This window comes from Schistocerca cancellata, chromosome 3 (assembly GCF_023864275.1).
Source record: "Schistocerca cancellata isolate TAMUIC-IGC-003103 chromosome 3, iqSchCanc2.1, whole genome shotgun sequence".
Taxonomy (NCBI): Eukaryota; Metazoa; Arthropoda; class Insecta; order Orthoptera; family Acrididae; genus Schistocerca; species Schistocerca cancellata.
In genome coordinates this window covers 4,857,459-4,872,329 of record NC_064628.1, presented here as the reverse complement: position 1 = coordinate 4,872,329, position 14,871 = coordinate 4,857,459, and the positions used below count along the sequence as shown (strand labels likewise).

The 14,871-nt window shown below is 39.3% G+C and overlaps 1 protein-coding gene across 1 annotated transcript in view; it reads right to left on the bottom strand.

Annotated features, from left to right (window-relative positions):
• LOC126176767 (intraflagellar transport protein 172 homolog) overlaps positions 1-14,871 on the bottom strand; it is a 387,842-nt gene that overhangs the window by 302,342 nt on the left and 70,629 nt on the right. The window contains exons 4-5 of the mRNA XM_049923936.1: positions 4,567-4,710; positions 4,372-4,484 (exon numbers count right to left, since the gene is read on the bottom strand). Of these exons, the coding sequence (XP_049779893.1) occupies positions 4,372-4,484; positions 4,567-4,710 (257 nt within the window). The remainder of the gene's footprint in view (positions 1-4,371; positions 4,485-4,566; positions 4,711-14,871) is intronic.

Below are 14,871 nucleotides of genomic sequence, written 5' to 3'. Positions count from 1 at the left end.
CCCAGCAATAAACAATGCATTTTGGAAAGATCTCAGATGCATGGCAACATGTACACTGCATAATTTCGTATTTTGGAAGTATAAATAGGAATTCCACTTTTATCATCCAATCATAACTCATGTTACATGATTTACCAGCCAATGACAGCAGATATTAACATTATGGGACTTGTGATAATGTCAGTCGACAGCAACAACATTGTTAAGTAGTGGGTACACACAAATAAGAAACATAAACTGTTTAATTTAATATACATTCAGAACAGCTACACAACAAGCTTTCACCTGCAATACTGGTTGCCAAAATTTTTTTCCTGTTTTTTCCAAGGGTGTGATCAGGCAGCATTCCAACAGCACAGCATACACTGCAGCAGCTGAATATTTCTGACAAGCACAAATATAAATTTCACTGTTGTGCACCAAACATTTTCTGGGTCACCCAACTGAATAAATGTTCTCACAAACACTTCAAATTTTCCATTTACAAAAAGTCAGTTATGTGTGAAATTCCTAAAGAAATTACCTTGCACTTTACTTGAAGGATAATTATACTTTTCACCATTGTTACTGCATTATTTGTAATCTATAAAAGAACTAAAATAAATATGAAAAACTAACCTTGAAGCTTGGTCTTTTTTTAAGCATATTACTCTTTACGATATATTAAACACAAATATGCCAGTAAGTACTACATAATGGCATAAATGGCTGGTCTTCTGGGCCTTAAATATTTCTAAGTGGATGGTCCTCAAAGTGTTAAGTCTTTAAATAGAGTCAAATTCTCCATAATTTAAGAAATCAATGGCACATTCTCACACATAACACAATTCATCTTGCGTAAAAGGAAATTTACTTCGAAAATAACTGTTCTCAAACCACCCATTGCAATATTTTCCCACGAACTGTTATAAATATAAACACTTGTGACATCATGCTCACTGAATGCAGTTTGGTATGAAGTATTGTACAGTCTTTGTCCTAAAGCCTTTGACACATTTCACTGTTGGCAGGTGTTTATACTTTTTTTTTTTTAATGGCACATTTTCTTTACAAATAAAATTTTATTTTGGTATATTCTCTCGTTTATGTTTTCTGGCAGCAATATTATTCTGTAGTAGCAGGACAAAGTAAAATTATTTGTTAGGATATCAGTTCTTACCAGCCAACACTACAAAAATTCAACTGAAAACTAAAACAATGAAAAATTCCTGGACTTCTAAAAATTCCTCCAAGTTTTTCCTGGATGAAAAAATTCCCGAGTTTTTTCCAGATTTACTGGTTGTCCAAGGGTGTATCACCCAGCTGAAGAAACACGATCCACTCCAGCAGCATGAGATAATAATGACATCCATCAGCTTTTTGCTTTTTCAAGAAGTCTGGGGGTTTGTAGATTCAGGGCTTGAAGCTCTCAGGTTTTCAAATCTCATCTGGTGTAGTCCTCAACGATCAGTTTTTCCTTCTCATTCCTTATGGTAAGTCTCCCCTGACTTGGTGTTCTGGGTGACTTTCCTAAAATCTACTCCTTTTCATACACCTCTCAAGTCCTTTGCCTTCATCCCTCTTCCTTCCATTTCAACCCTTCTGCCTGAAAAAGGACCCACTGGCCCTGAAAGCTTGCCTAATTATAACTTTCATTTGTGTGCGTGTGTTCTGTTGCCACTTGGTGAGTAGATTTTTTATCCATCCAGTTAAGATATTTTGCTAAATACTGATTTATTATTAAACATCTTCACATCAATAAGCTAGCAGTCTGCATATCCCCCTTAGAGCCAAAAATGCAAGGAAAGTGATGCATGTTCAAGCTTGCCAATGACCACTTTGCTAATGATGGCAACAGCATGTAAGTGACACAATAAAAGGCATCCATGGGTCTGTTGTTTGATTTTGTCACATACTGCATTTGTCTGGAACACTTCATGTCAACTTTCCGTTTTTTCATTCCTCCAAACGCTAGCGACCTAGCAGTTGCAGTGCCAAAACTGCGTGGTGAAGTCAAACATTGCAGTTTCTGTTGGTAGTGCCGAGTGCCAATTCCACCAGCATTGCCCCTCAGACGTCTCCATTCACTGCAATGACCAATTATTAGGTTTTTGTTCATCATTTTCAGCAATTGAAGAGTACTCCATCAGAAATCTCGTTATTCTATTCACCCCCCCTCCCCCTCCAAGACTTCTTTGTGCCAACAGTACTTGATTCACACTGTCAAAGATAAAGACTGCACATGATGAAAGCTCAAAAACTAGTAAGATTCCTTCACGCAGTGAAAGTAAAATTATGTTAATTTCAAAAGAACAGTTTCAAATATTCAATGAAAATTGTGATAAAAATATAATATAAAATGAAAATATCAGGACTTGATACTGCCATTTCAATATCAATATATCGGGGAAAAACATGATGCCAGTATATATCGATATTTTCGGGAAAAAAAATTGATATTTTATCAACAACTCTAGTCCAGAAAAATACTGATAGTTTTTTTTTTAAATAATGAAATGATTTATGTCAAGCTGTTTACAAGAACGCAACAGCCTTACCGCAGTGGATACACCGGTTCCCGTGAGATCACCGAAGTTAAGTGCTGTCGGGTGTGGTCGGCACTTGGATGGGTGACCATCCAGGCCGCCATGCGCTGTTGCCATTTTTCGGGGTGCACTAAGCCTCGTGATGCCAGTTGAGGAGCTACTCAACCGAATAGTAGAGGCTTTGGTCAAGAATACCATCATAACAACTGAGAGAGCGGTGTGCTGACCCCGTGCTCCTCCTATCCGCATCCTTCACTGAGGATGACACGGCGGTCGGATGGTCCTGGTAGGCTCTTATGGCCTGAAGACGGAGTGTTTACAAGAACACTAACCTAGCAACAACCAGCCAGAGAATGTGCTTTGTCACATGCATTCTGTGCCATACACAATTATCAATCACTCTGCTACTGCATGTGCAGCCATTAACCTAACAGCTGTGATCCCTTTTTCTTCTTTTCTTTTTTCCCCCTTCTTCCCCCCCCCCCCCCCCCCCCCCCACCAGACAGCGAGTTTCTTTTGTGCTACCAGCTGGAGAAGAATGTTTGAAGCTTGCGGTGGAAGTGTTCAGTGTTCAGACAAGTGTGGTCGCTAAACAGAATATTCAGCATTCTGCTCACCTCATGTTTTGCATGGTCAGGCACGTGAGAGTGTGGTGTGGGAATATTTCAAGGCAAGAGATTGTGATGTACATCTGCTGCTCCTAAGGGAGACAGAAAGAACAGCAGACATTTTGAAGATTTATAAAAACATTGTCATGACAGTTTGTATGGGAAATTACTGTTCGGGACAGGAACGGGCTGGTTCATCTAAGCTATGGTCACCTGGTAAGAAGAAGACAGAACAAGTAACAAACCTGGACTTTTTCCAACACGATGCTGTTCATTGCCATATTTACAGATATTACAAGAGAAAAGAACATCCAATGGTAAACAGTGTGTTACTCTTTATGAGGCAGAATTATTCAGTTACAGCAAGTTTGTTAACAGTTGTCAGAATCCTCCATTTCAAGCACAAAAAAATTAGTGGGCACAAAATTATAAGAGAGAGAACCGATATTGCTGCACGACATTCTCAATTTTCAAGAGACGCTGTTAACCATTTGAAGACATTGTGTGATTCACATTTCCACAAGATATCTCATCTCGTTATTAATGAATACCTATCTGCAGACAAGTAAGATGTACTACGTGCACCCTACAGTTTGTATTATTTTAATGCTGTTAGTTATTGTATTCACATGAAGGATTCAGATCCATTTCTTCCATAATGAATAAGCCACTAATACATAAATCATACTGATCATTGTAAAAGACAGTTCATGTCCTTTTGCTTTTGTTGAGATATACTAATAATAGGAAATACATATGATTTTATGCAGAGGAATTCAATCATTAGGTGACAATTCTCAAAGTGAACTCTATACTGGACTTTAACAGGAAGCATGAGGAGTGAGAAGAATGTCAGTATGGACCGACACAGCTGTTACTGCTACTGCCATACTGTAACCACACACAGCAGCAAACCAACATCACCCCTTTCACATTCAACTGCGCTTTGCTGTAGATCACTTTGATATCCTGATCCAGGTAACAGGAAGCATGAGGAGTGAGGAGAATGTCAGTATGGACCGACACAGCTGTAACTGCTACTGCCACACTGTAAGCGCACACAGCAGCAAACCAACATCACCCCCTTTCACATTCACCTGCGCTTTGCTGTCGATCACTTTGATATCCTGATCCAGTTATACTACTTCCTACTACTTCCATCATTTAGCTTGACTGTGTACTTAGTACGGCATTTTCAATGCATTTTACATTGGATAGGTGTTTACTGACATACTCACCAGTCTTTGCCAATCTTGTAAACAAAAATTATGTTATCAGTTTGACCAACAGCAATCTTCAAGGAATCAGGAGAAAATGCTATGCCTTTTACAACATAGCTTTTTTTCCCATACTGAAATTAAGAATAATTTGATGAACAATTTATTAATAACAATTATTTCATTCTATGACACAGTTTCATATTTCAATCTTACCTTTGAGTCAACTGGTTTTGTTGAAAATCTGTCACGTTTCACACCCTTCTCATCAAATACGTGGATGAGGCGATCTGACATACAACAAGCAAATTTACTGTTGTTTGGTGCCCATGCAATGGCCAGGACCTTTGATGCACAGTTCTTCCAAACACAAAAAGAAACATTTTATTACAAAACTAAAAATGACATAAAAATCCTATGATTTCATTATAATGCAAGTGTAATAAATCAGTATGAGAACTATAGCTTTTCCAGAGGTACCAGCAAGCAGATAGAACACACACACACACACACACACACACACACACACACACACACACACTTTCACCCAAGCACAACTCACACACACATGGCTACTATCTACAGCTGCTGGGGCCCAGTCAGGCTGCAGTGTCAGGCCCCAGTGGCCAGAGAAAACAGATTTGTTTGTGTGTGTGTGATACTTGTGTAACTGTGTGTGTGTGGGGGGAGGGGGGTGTTCTGTTTCTGAAGAAGGTAATTTCAGAAAAAGATCTTTTTTGCTGCAAATGTAAATATTTCACTGTGATATGCCAGTATTAACAGAGAAAAGAAGTGAATAATGAACAGGTCACTGAAGAAACCTGAAGAATTTACTGGATTTGACAGAACTATGAGAAATAAATACACTGTTGAGACACGTAAACTAAGGAGCATAAACACAGTGCTACTAATATTTCAACATGAACCTGATCATATAGTGTAATACACTGTATGCTAGCTTGTGAGACAAGGAGGTGAGATCCTGACTGAATATGCATGACAAATTAACAGCTGTGGGCTGGTGCAAAAGACAGTCTGAGAGTTGTTTTTAGGCAGTTTCCCACGCTCATTTAGTAAATGCTGGGATGGTGCTAAGAGAATACAATACACAAACTGTTAAAATATGATAACACACAGAGCAAAGTATACACAATCCACAATGGAACATGTCAGGAAATATTCAAATTGTCAAAATGAAGAGACAGATACCTTACTTTTTTGGTACTATTTGATACAGTTTTCAGTTACAGTAGTTCATGATACGTTTTTACTAATGGTTTATGCAATAATTTGGACTTATACAGTATCAGCATTACTTTAACATGTCAATAACTATAATTTCAGCATTTTTATCCATCATGCATTTGCACAATATGTCAACATTCACTACTGGCCATTAAAACTGCAACACCAAGAAGAAATGCAGATGATAAATGGGTATTCATTGGACAAATATATTATACTAGAACTGACATGTGATTACATTTTCACGCAATTTGGGTGCATAGATCCTGAGAAATCAGTACCCAGAACAACCACCTCTGGCAGTAATAATGACCTTGATATGTCTGGGCATTGAGTCAAACAGAGCTTGGATGGCGTGTACAGGTACAGCTGCCCGTGCAGTTTCAACACGATACCACAGTTCATCACGAGTAGTGACTGGCGTATTGTGACGAGCCAGTTGCTCGGCTACCATTGACCAGATGTTTCCATATGGTGAGAGATCTGGAAAATGTGCTGGCCAGGGCAGCAGTCGAACATTTTCTGTATCCAGAGAGGCCCGTAGAGGACCTGCAACATGTGGTCATGCATTATCCTGCTGAAATGTAGGGTTTCGCAGGGATCGAATGAAGGGTAGAGCCACGGGTTGTAACACATCTGAAATGTAACGTCCACTGTTCAAAGTGCCGTCAAGGCGAACAAGAGGTGACTGAGATGTACACCAATGGCACCCCACACCATCACACTGGGTGGTACGCCCGTATGGCGATGATGAATAGACGCTTCCAATGTGCGTTCACCGCGATGTCACCAAACATGGATGCGTCCATCATGATACTGTAAACAGAACCTGGATTCATCCAAAAAAATGACGTTTTGCATTTCGTGCACCCAGGTTCATCGTTGAGTACACCATCGCAGGCGCTCCTGTCTGTGATGCAGTGTCAAGGACAACCGCAGCCATGGTCTCCGAGCTGATAGTCCATGTTGCTGCAAATGTCATCCAACTGTTCATGCAGATGGTTGTTGTCTTGCAAACGTCCCCATCTGTTGACTCAGGGATCGAGACATGGCTGCACGAGCCGTTACAGCCATGAGGATAAGATGCCTGTCATCTCGACTGCTAGTGATACGAGGCCGTTGGGATCCAGCACGGCATTCCATATTACCCTCCTGAACCCATTGATTCCATATTCTGCTAACAGTCATTGGATCTTGACCAACACAAGCAGCAATGTCGCGATACGATAAACCGCAATCACGATAGGCTACAATCCGACCTTTATCAAATTCGGAAACGTGATGGCACGCATTTCTCCTCCTTACATAAGGCGTCACAATAACGTTTCACCAGGCAACGCCGGTCATCTGTTGTTTGTGTATGAGAAATCGGTTGGAAACTTTCCTCATGTCAGCAAGTTGTAGGTGTCGCCACCAGTGTCAACCTTGTGTGAATGCTCTGAAAAGCTAATTTTTTTGCATATCACAGCATCTTCTTCCTGTCGGTTAAATTTTGCATCTGTAGCACATCATCTTCGTGGTGTAACAATTTTAATGGCCAGTAGTGTAGTATTTCATAAATAAAGTTCACCATCCTATTATTTCTTTCAGAACAGTAAAGAAAAATACAAGATAAAAACAGAAAACATTGATGCAATTAAGATTTGGTTTTTCTTTTGTACACTTAATTAGGAGTATGCAGATTACGTATCTTTGAAAACTTTGTTTTGTAGGTTGGATCAAAGTTTTCTATTCAGTATTTAATTATGTAAACCCTGAATCTAACCATAGATGTAACAATATTATAAGGGTAGATTGCTACTCACATTAAGATGACACCTGGAGTTGCAGACAGGCACAACGAAAAGACTGTTACTCGGCCAAAGCCTTCCTACACATGCAAGACTGCTATGTCTGGCTGCTCCAGCCAGAATGCACTGATTGGGTTGAATAAAAGCAGAAAGCAGCAATCTGGGATAGGGCAGGAAATGAAGAGGGCTAGCAGGGTACTTGTGGGGGAAAGAAGTCAGTCCTGTCTGCCAGAGCACGCACAGATTAGATGGCGGCCAAATAAGGCTGCCAGTCACAGCATCAAGAGACTCCGTGTGAGGGAGGGGGCAGGTGAGAGCGGAAAAGGAGTGGAGCAGAGAAGAAGAAAAGACCAGTGGATGCATTGGCAGACAGCAGCATGAGAGTGAGGGGATGCAAACTGGTAGGAGGTGGCAGGGCGGAGGGGGTGGAAACTGTTAGGTGAAGGGTGTGGGGACAGTAGGTTACCTAGGATTGAAGTCAAGAGTAGTGAATGTGTTCCTATCAGCGCAGATCAGAGAAGCTGATGGTGTAGAGGAGAATCCAGATGGCCTGCGTTGTGAAGTACACATTAAAATCATACATGTTATGTTCAGCTGCATGTAGCGCCACAGGATGGTCCACTTTGCTTTTGGCCACCGTTTGGCAGTGGCCATTCATCCTGGTGGACAGCTGATGGGTAGTCGTACCAATATAAAAAGCTGTGCAGTGGTTGCAGCAGAGGTGGTGTATGACATGGCTTGTTTTCACAGAACATTTTGGCAAAAGCTCAATGTGTAACAGTCGTTACGTTGTGCCTATCTCCAACTCAATGTGTCATCTTTACAACCTAATCTTTCCACTGTTTGATTTAACCATAAAATTAGTTTTCTCAGGAGCACTTTATTTAAAGAAAAACAAGTCAAAATTATAAAGTAAAAATAGAATGGGCAGGTCTACTTAACGAAATGATCATATGGTGTTACAGGCCGAAAGACTCTGTCTGAGGTTGTTCAGCTGCAAGGTACAAGACTTTCTATTGATGCCACTTAGGCGACTAGTGTATCTTTTGAGATGAAGATGAGATTAAATAATTAGGATAAGACAAATGGCCAAACCTAGAGTGAATGAAATATTTGGCCAGGTCAGGAATCAAAATCAGTAACCCATAATCACTTTAGAAAGTTCAAAAATAAGATGGAAATTACATTAAAATTAAAATACCACTGTTTGATAGTATTTAAATTCTAATCTCAAACAATATTAGATAAACTGTAATTCACTTTATTTTTAAATCTGTAAAAACTTTCCAAAAGATTTTTTTATTTGGAGTGTTCTGGCAAGTAATCATAGGTTATAAATAGAGTAAATGCGTGCCAACTTTTGTTCAGCTAGTTCAATTTTCTCCAGTTTTTTCTATTTAGTCAAACATTTGAGGGCTCGTTCTTCTTAGTTCTTTAACAAATACTAACAAAGAGATAGAGGGGCTGGCCAGTACTTACCTCAGCTCAGTACAGCCGATAGATACACAAAACAGAACACTGTGTATCTATCGGCTGTACTGAGCTGAGGTAAGTACTGGCCAGCCCCTCTATCTCTTTGTTAGAATTTGTTTCACATCTTTATATGAGATTTTCCATTAATCATTTAGTTAGTTCTTTGTGAGAAGTCCTTCAGCATAAGCTCTCTGGGCTATGTAACGAAACCCATGTGTTGGTGAGTAAGCAGTCATATTAAAGTTTTAAGATATGGAATGTAAGAGTTGGCTCGGATGAGGTAAGCCAGTGTGTGAGATGACAGAAGGGCTTTCACAGTGCGTCACACACTCACCAACTTAGAGACATCCAACAGCATGTGAATGGCAGTTATTTCCAAGAAAGTTGCAGGCCAGGATCAGCTGCTGGCCAGCTACAAGCATGGTTTGATATAGAAGATGTGTGCAATGGAGGCTTTTGCTACACTGTCAAAGAGGGCCATATTTAAATACTTCTTAATTCTGTAATAATTCAGTGTTTCATTGTAGCACAAATACAGTCATATCGGGGACTCGTAGCACTGAGGTGCATCTAACAAGACAACTATATTAAAACTGATAATCCAGGATGGAATGTAACAAAATTATGAAGAGGATAGTTACTACTAACCATGTAGTAGAGATGCTGAGTTGCAGATTGGCACAACAAGGTCTTTGTTGGGGGGGGGGGGGGGGAGGGGGGGAGAAAAAAGACAAAACACACACACACACACACACACACACACACACACACACACACAAAGTGAGTTGGCGAACAAATTGTATTTATTAAAAGACATCACAGTCGCCATTGACTGTATGAAATATTTATTATTATGATTGCAATTTCGGCCTTAAGGCCATTTTCAAGTAACACTGCAAAAGTTACAGTCTGTCAGAATATAAGAGTATCTGACATGAGTACATGTCATCATCAAAATGCAGCCCTTTGAATGCGAGAGTCCCACAAGATATGATGAGTACGACACTTATCACATAGTAAAATGTTGTTAAATATGTGCTGAATTTTCAATGTTACCATCGTTCTAATAATCTATCACAAATAAAGCTCAGGTGCACTGACAACATGTGGATCTAAGTCTGTTGGCGCAAAAACACATTTAATAAAGATAGTAAATAGTAAATATTTCATACAGTCAATGGCAACTATGGTGTCTTTTAAGAAATATTATATGACTGTGAGCGCCAACCACAAGAAGTTAATCAAACTTGTATTTAGTTAATGCAATGGAATTCTGTTTTTCACATACCAGTGATGTTTAGAAGGCATTTGGGGAATCTGTTATCATTCTAATTCCATAGACATGCAAACTTAACTGCATTTGAAAAATGCTATCATTTCTGATAATGACAGAAGCTGAAGAAATGAATTAAAATTTGTGCCACAGCCAGGACTTGAATGCAGGTCTCTTGCTTACCTGACATATGTGCTAACCTCTACATCACTATAGCAGTATGGCTAATACAACTGCACAGATTACCTAGTCCAATGCTGTCCCTAAAACAAACTTCAATTCATGCCTTCAGCCCTTTCTCCCCTTCTTATATCATCAGGGGCCCAAATTTTAATTTATTTCTTCAGCTTCTCCTTTCTCCTCTTCTTAAATCATCAGTGGCCAAAATTTTAATTCATTTCTTTAGCTCCTATCATTGTTGAAGATAAAGTTGAGATTCATATGTCTCAAGAAAACTGTAATTCCATCAGATCAATATAATCATTTTATTTCATGTTTTAATAATTTATTGTAGGCCCACCATTTTTAACAATTTCTATATCAGACACACTGAATAAATCAGTTCATTCAATTTCGAGCTTGAGGTGTCATCTACACCACTTATTCATTAGAATAAAACTATTTTTATCATTTATTATTAAAGTGATACAGGTGGCCATAAAGCAGGTGCAACCACAACAGAGGGGTATCTCTTAAGAGGTCAGAAAAATGTGTGGTTCCTGAAGAGAGGCAGCAGCCTTTCCAGTAGTTGCAGGGGCAACAGTCTGGATGATTGACTGATCTGTCCTTCTAATATCAACCAAAATGGCCTTGCTGTGCTGCGAACAGCTGAAAGTAAAGGGAAACTACAGCCATAAGTTTCCTGAGGGCATACAGCTCTATTGTATGGTTGAATGATGAGGGCATCCTCTTGCATAAAAAATTACGGAGGTAAAAATAGTCCTCCATTTGGATATCCAGGCAGGGACTACTCAGGATGACGTCATCATCAGGAGAAACAAAACTGGCATTCTATGGACAGGAGCATGGAATATTAGATCCCTTATCCGGCAGATAGGTTAGAAAATTTAAAAAGGGAAATGGATAGGTTTGAAGTTAGATGTAGTGGGAAATAATGAAGCTCAGTGGCACGTGGAACAGAACTTCTGGTCATGTGAATACAGGGTTATAAATACAATGTCAAATAGGGGTAATGCAGGAGTGGGTTTAATAATGAATAAAAAAATAGAATGTGGGTTAGCTACTATGAAGAGCATAGTGAATGCATTACCATAGCCAGGATAGACACAAAGCCCAAAGTAGTACAAGTTTATATGCCAACTAGTTCCACAGGTGATGAAGATATTGACGAAATGTATGATGAGATAAATGAAATTATTCAGACAGTTAAATGAGACAAAAATATACTTGTGATGGGGAGACTAGAATTTGAAAGGAAAAGGGAGCGAAGGAAAAATAGTAGGTGCATATGGACTGAGGGAAAGAAATGGAAGAGGAAGTCGCCTGGTAGAATTTTGCAGAGAGCATAGCTTAATCATCTCTAACAATTGGTTTAAGAATCACAAAAGAAGGTTGCGTACATGAAAGAGACCTGGAGACACCAGAGGGTTACAGATTAATTACATAATGGTTATATAGGGGTTTAGGAACCAGATTTTAAATTGTAAGACATTTCCGTGGGCAGATGTGAACTCAAACCATTACTTATTTGTTGTGAACTGAATCTAAACTAAAGAAATTGGAAAAATGTAGGAAATTACAGAATAGTTTGAGAAAACCAGAGACTGTTAAGAGCTTCAGAGGGAGCGTTATGTAACAACTGACATGAACAAGGGAAAACAATACAATAGAAGAATAGTGCACAGCTTTTGAAAGACAAAATAATGAAGGCAGCAGAGGATCAAAGAAGAAGGTAAGAAGAAAAGGACCAGTAAAAATTTACCTAATAAAAGGAGGAAATATAAAAATGCAGTAGATGAAGCAGGCACAACAAAATCAAAGTCTAAAAAATGAGATTGACAGGAAATGCAAAATAGTAAAGTAAGAGTGACTAGAGGATAAATGTAAGGCTTTAGAAGAACATTTCACTAGGGGAAAGATAGATACTGCCCACAGGAAAATTAAGGAGGGTTTTTGTAGAAAAGAGATGCAGCTGTATGAATATTAAGAGCTCAGATGGAAAACCAGTCCTAAGCAAAGAAGAGAAAGCTGAATGGTGGAGGGCGTAATTAGAGCGTCTATACAAGGGAAATGAACTTGATGGTAATATTATAGAAATGGAAGAGGGTGGTGATTTGAAGGGAGATATGATATTGTGAGAAGAATCTGACAGAGCACTGAAGGACCTAATTCGAAACAAGGTCCTAGGAGTAAACAACATTTTGTCAAAACTACTGATAGCTTTGGAAGAGTCGTCATGACAAAACTCTTCCACCTGGTCTGCAAGATGTATGTGACAGGCAAAATATCCTCAGACTGCAAAGATGAATGTAATAATACCAATTCCATAGAAAGCAGGTGCTTACAGGTGTACATATTATCAAACTAACAGCTTCATAAAGCCAACAGCTTTGCCACAGTGGTAACGTATGTTCTCATCACATCACCAAAGTTAAGTGCTGTTGCGCTTGGCTAACACTTGGACAGGTCACCATCTGGGTCTGCTGGGTGCTGTTGGCAAGAAGGGTGCACTCAGACCTTGTGAGACCAATTGAGGAGCTACTTGACTGAGAAGCAGCGACACTGGTCACGAAAACTGACAACAGCCAGATGAGCAGTGTGCTGACCACATTCCCCTCCATATCTGCATCTGGTGACACCTAAGGGATGAGGAGGACACAGCAGCCAGTTAGTACCACTGGGCCTTCAAAGCCTGTTCGGATGGTGTTTGTTTTGATCAGTTTCATATGCCATGTTTGCAAAATACTGACACACATTCTTTACAGAAGAACAGAAAAACTGATGGAAGTCAACTTCGAGGAAGATCAGTTTGGATTCTGGAGAAATGTAGGAACATATGAGGCAATACTGAACCTACGACTTATGTCAGAAGATAGGTCAAGGAAAGTAAACCTATGTTTATAGTATCTGTAGACTTAGAGAAAGCTTTTGACAATCTTGGTTGAAATACTCTCTTTGAAATTCTAAAGGTATCAGGGGTAAAATACAGGGAGCAAAAGGCTATTTACAACTTTTACAGATATCAAACAACAGTTATAAAGTCGAGGGGCATAAAAGGGAAGCAGTGATTGAGAAGGGAGGGACACAGGGCTGTAGCCTATCTCTGATGTTATTCAATCTGTACATTGAGCAACCAGTAAAGTAAACAAAAGAAAAAAAATGTAGTCAGAATTAAAGTCCAGGGAGAAGAAATAAAAGCTACGAGCTATGTTGATGATAGTGTAATTCTGTCACACTCAGCGAAGGACTTGGAAGAGCAGCTGAACAAAATGGACAGTGTCTTGAAAGGAGGATATAAGATTAACATCAACAAAAGCAAAATAATGTAACTGAATAGATCGAGTATCTGCTCATCAAGCAGTAGCAGGAGCACAAACAAAAAAATGTTTTACTTATGCAAGCTTCTGGAACCAATGGCTCCTTCTTACGGCAGAAGGATTGAAGGGGAAGAAGAGGGGTGAAGGAAAAGGACTGGAGACATTTAATAAAAGGGGTACAGCTCAGAAAAGTCACTGAGTCAGAGGGAGATTTACCAGACAGGATGAGAAGGAAAAAAGAAAAATAAGGATAATGGAATGTAGTTGAATTAAATTAGGCAATGCTGAGGGAACCAGATTTAAAAAATGAGGCACTTAAAGTAGTAGATGAATTTTGTTATTTGGGCAACAAAATAACTGATGATGGGCAAAATAAATACTAACAAAGAGATAGAGGGGCTGGCCAGTACTTACCTCAGCTCAGTACAGCCGATAGATACACATAAAACAAAACCGAAAATTTATGTTCCTAGCTTTCGGAACAAATGTTCCTTCATCAGGGAGGAGAGAGGGGAAAGAAAGGGAAGAAGGGAAAGGAGATTCAGTTACTCACAACCCAGGTTATGAAGCAACAGGGAAAGGAAAATAGGGAGGGTAGCAAGGATGGAGGCATGGTTGTCAGAGGGAAGCCAAAGATATTCTAGGTATAACTAGTTTGTAGTGAGTTTAGCTGCTGCGCATGAAAGCAGAGACCCTATGACTATATTGAACCAGACTGCTAAACAGAGCAATGTACTGCCCAAGTACTGCACATAAAGGGACATCATAAATAGTTTTCTACCCCAGGATTGGATTAGAATGCAATAACTTGGTACTTTGCAACTATGAAGTTAGTTCAGCAGCAGTATATGAAAACAATTGTAAAACCTCATCAGAATTATTCTTCTATCATGTTTCAACATGTGCACTGTAAATGAAACCATTTCATGAAACTGTATGAAGACATCTGGATAAAAGTATGAAGAATAAATAAGTAACAAGAATTGAACAACCATTGTTTCATTTGCACTTGAAAGGGCCTGTGACCAGCCACATAATGACATCAGCCTACAGTTTCCTCAGGTAAAGATGAGTAATAATTTATGTTATCTGAACACTTGCCTTTCCTACTGAAAATGTCATTGTGTCACATTAGTTTTGAACTTACGTACAAAGCCACTGTTATAAATTAAAATGTATGCAACTTATAAGCAGTATTGTGAAACCTTTCATTTCAGCCCACACTCCGCTGCAGATTGAAAAC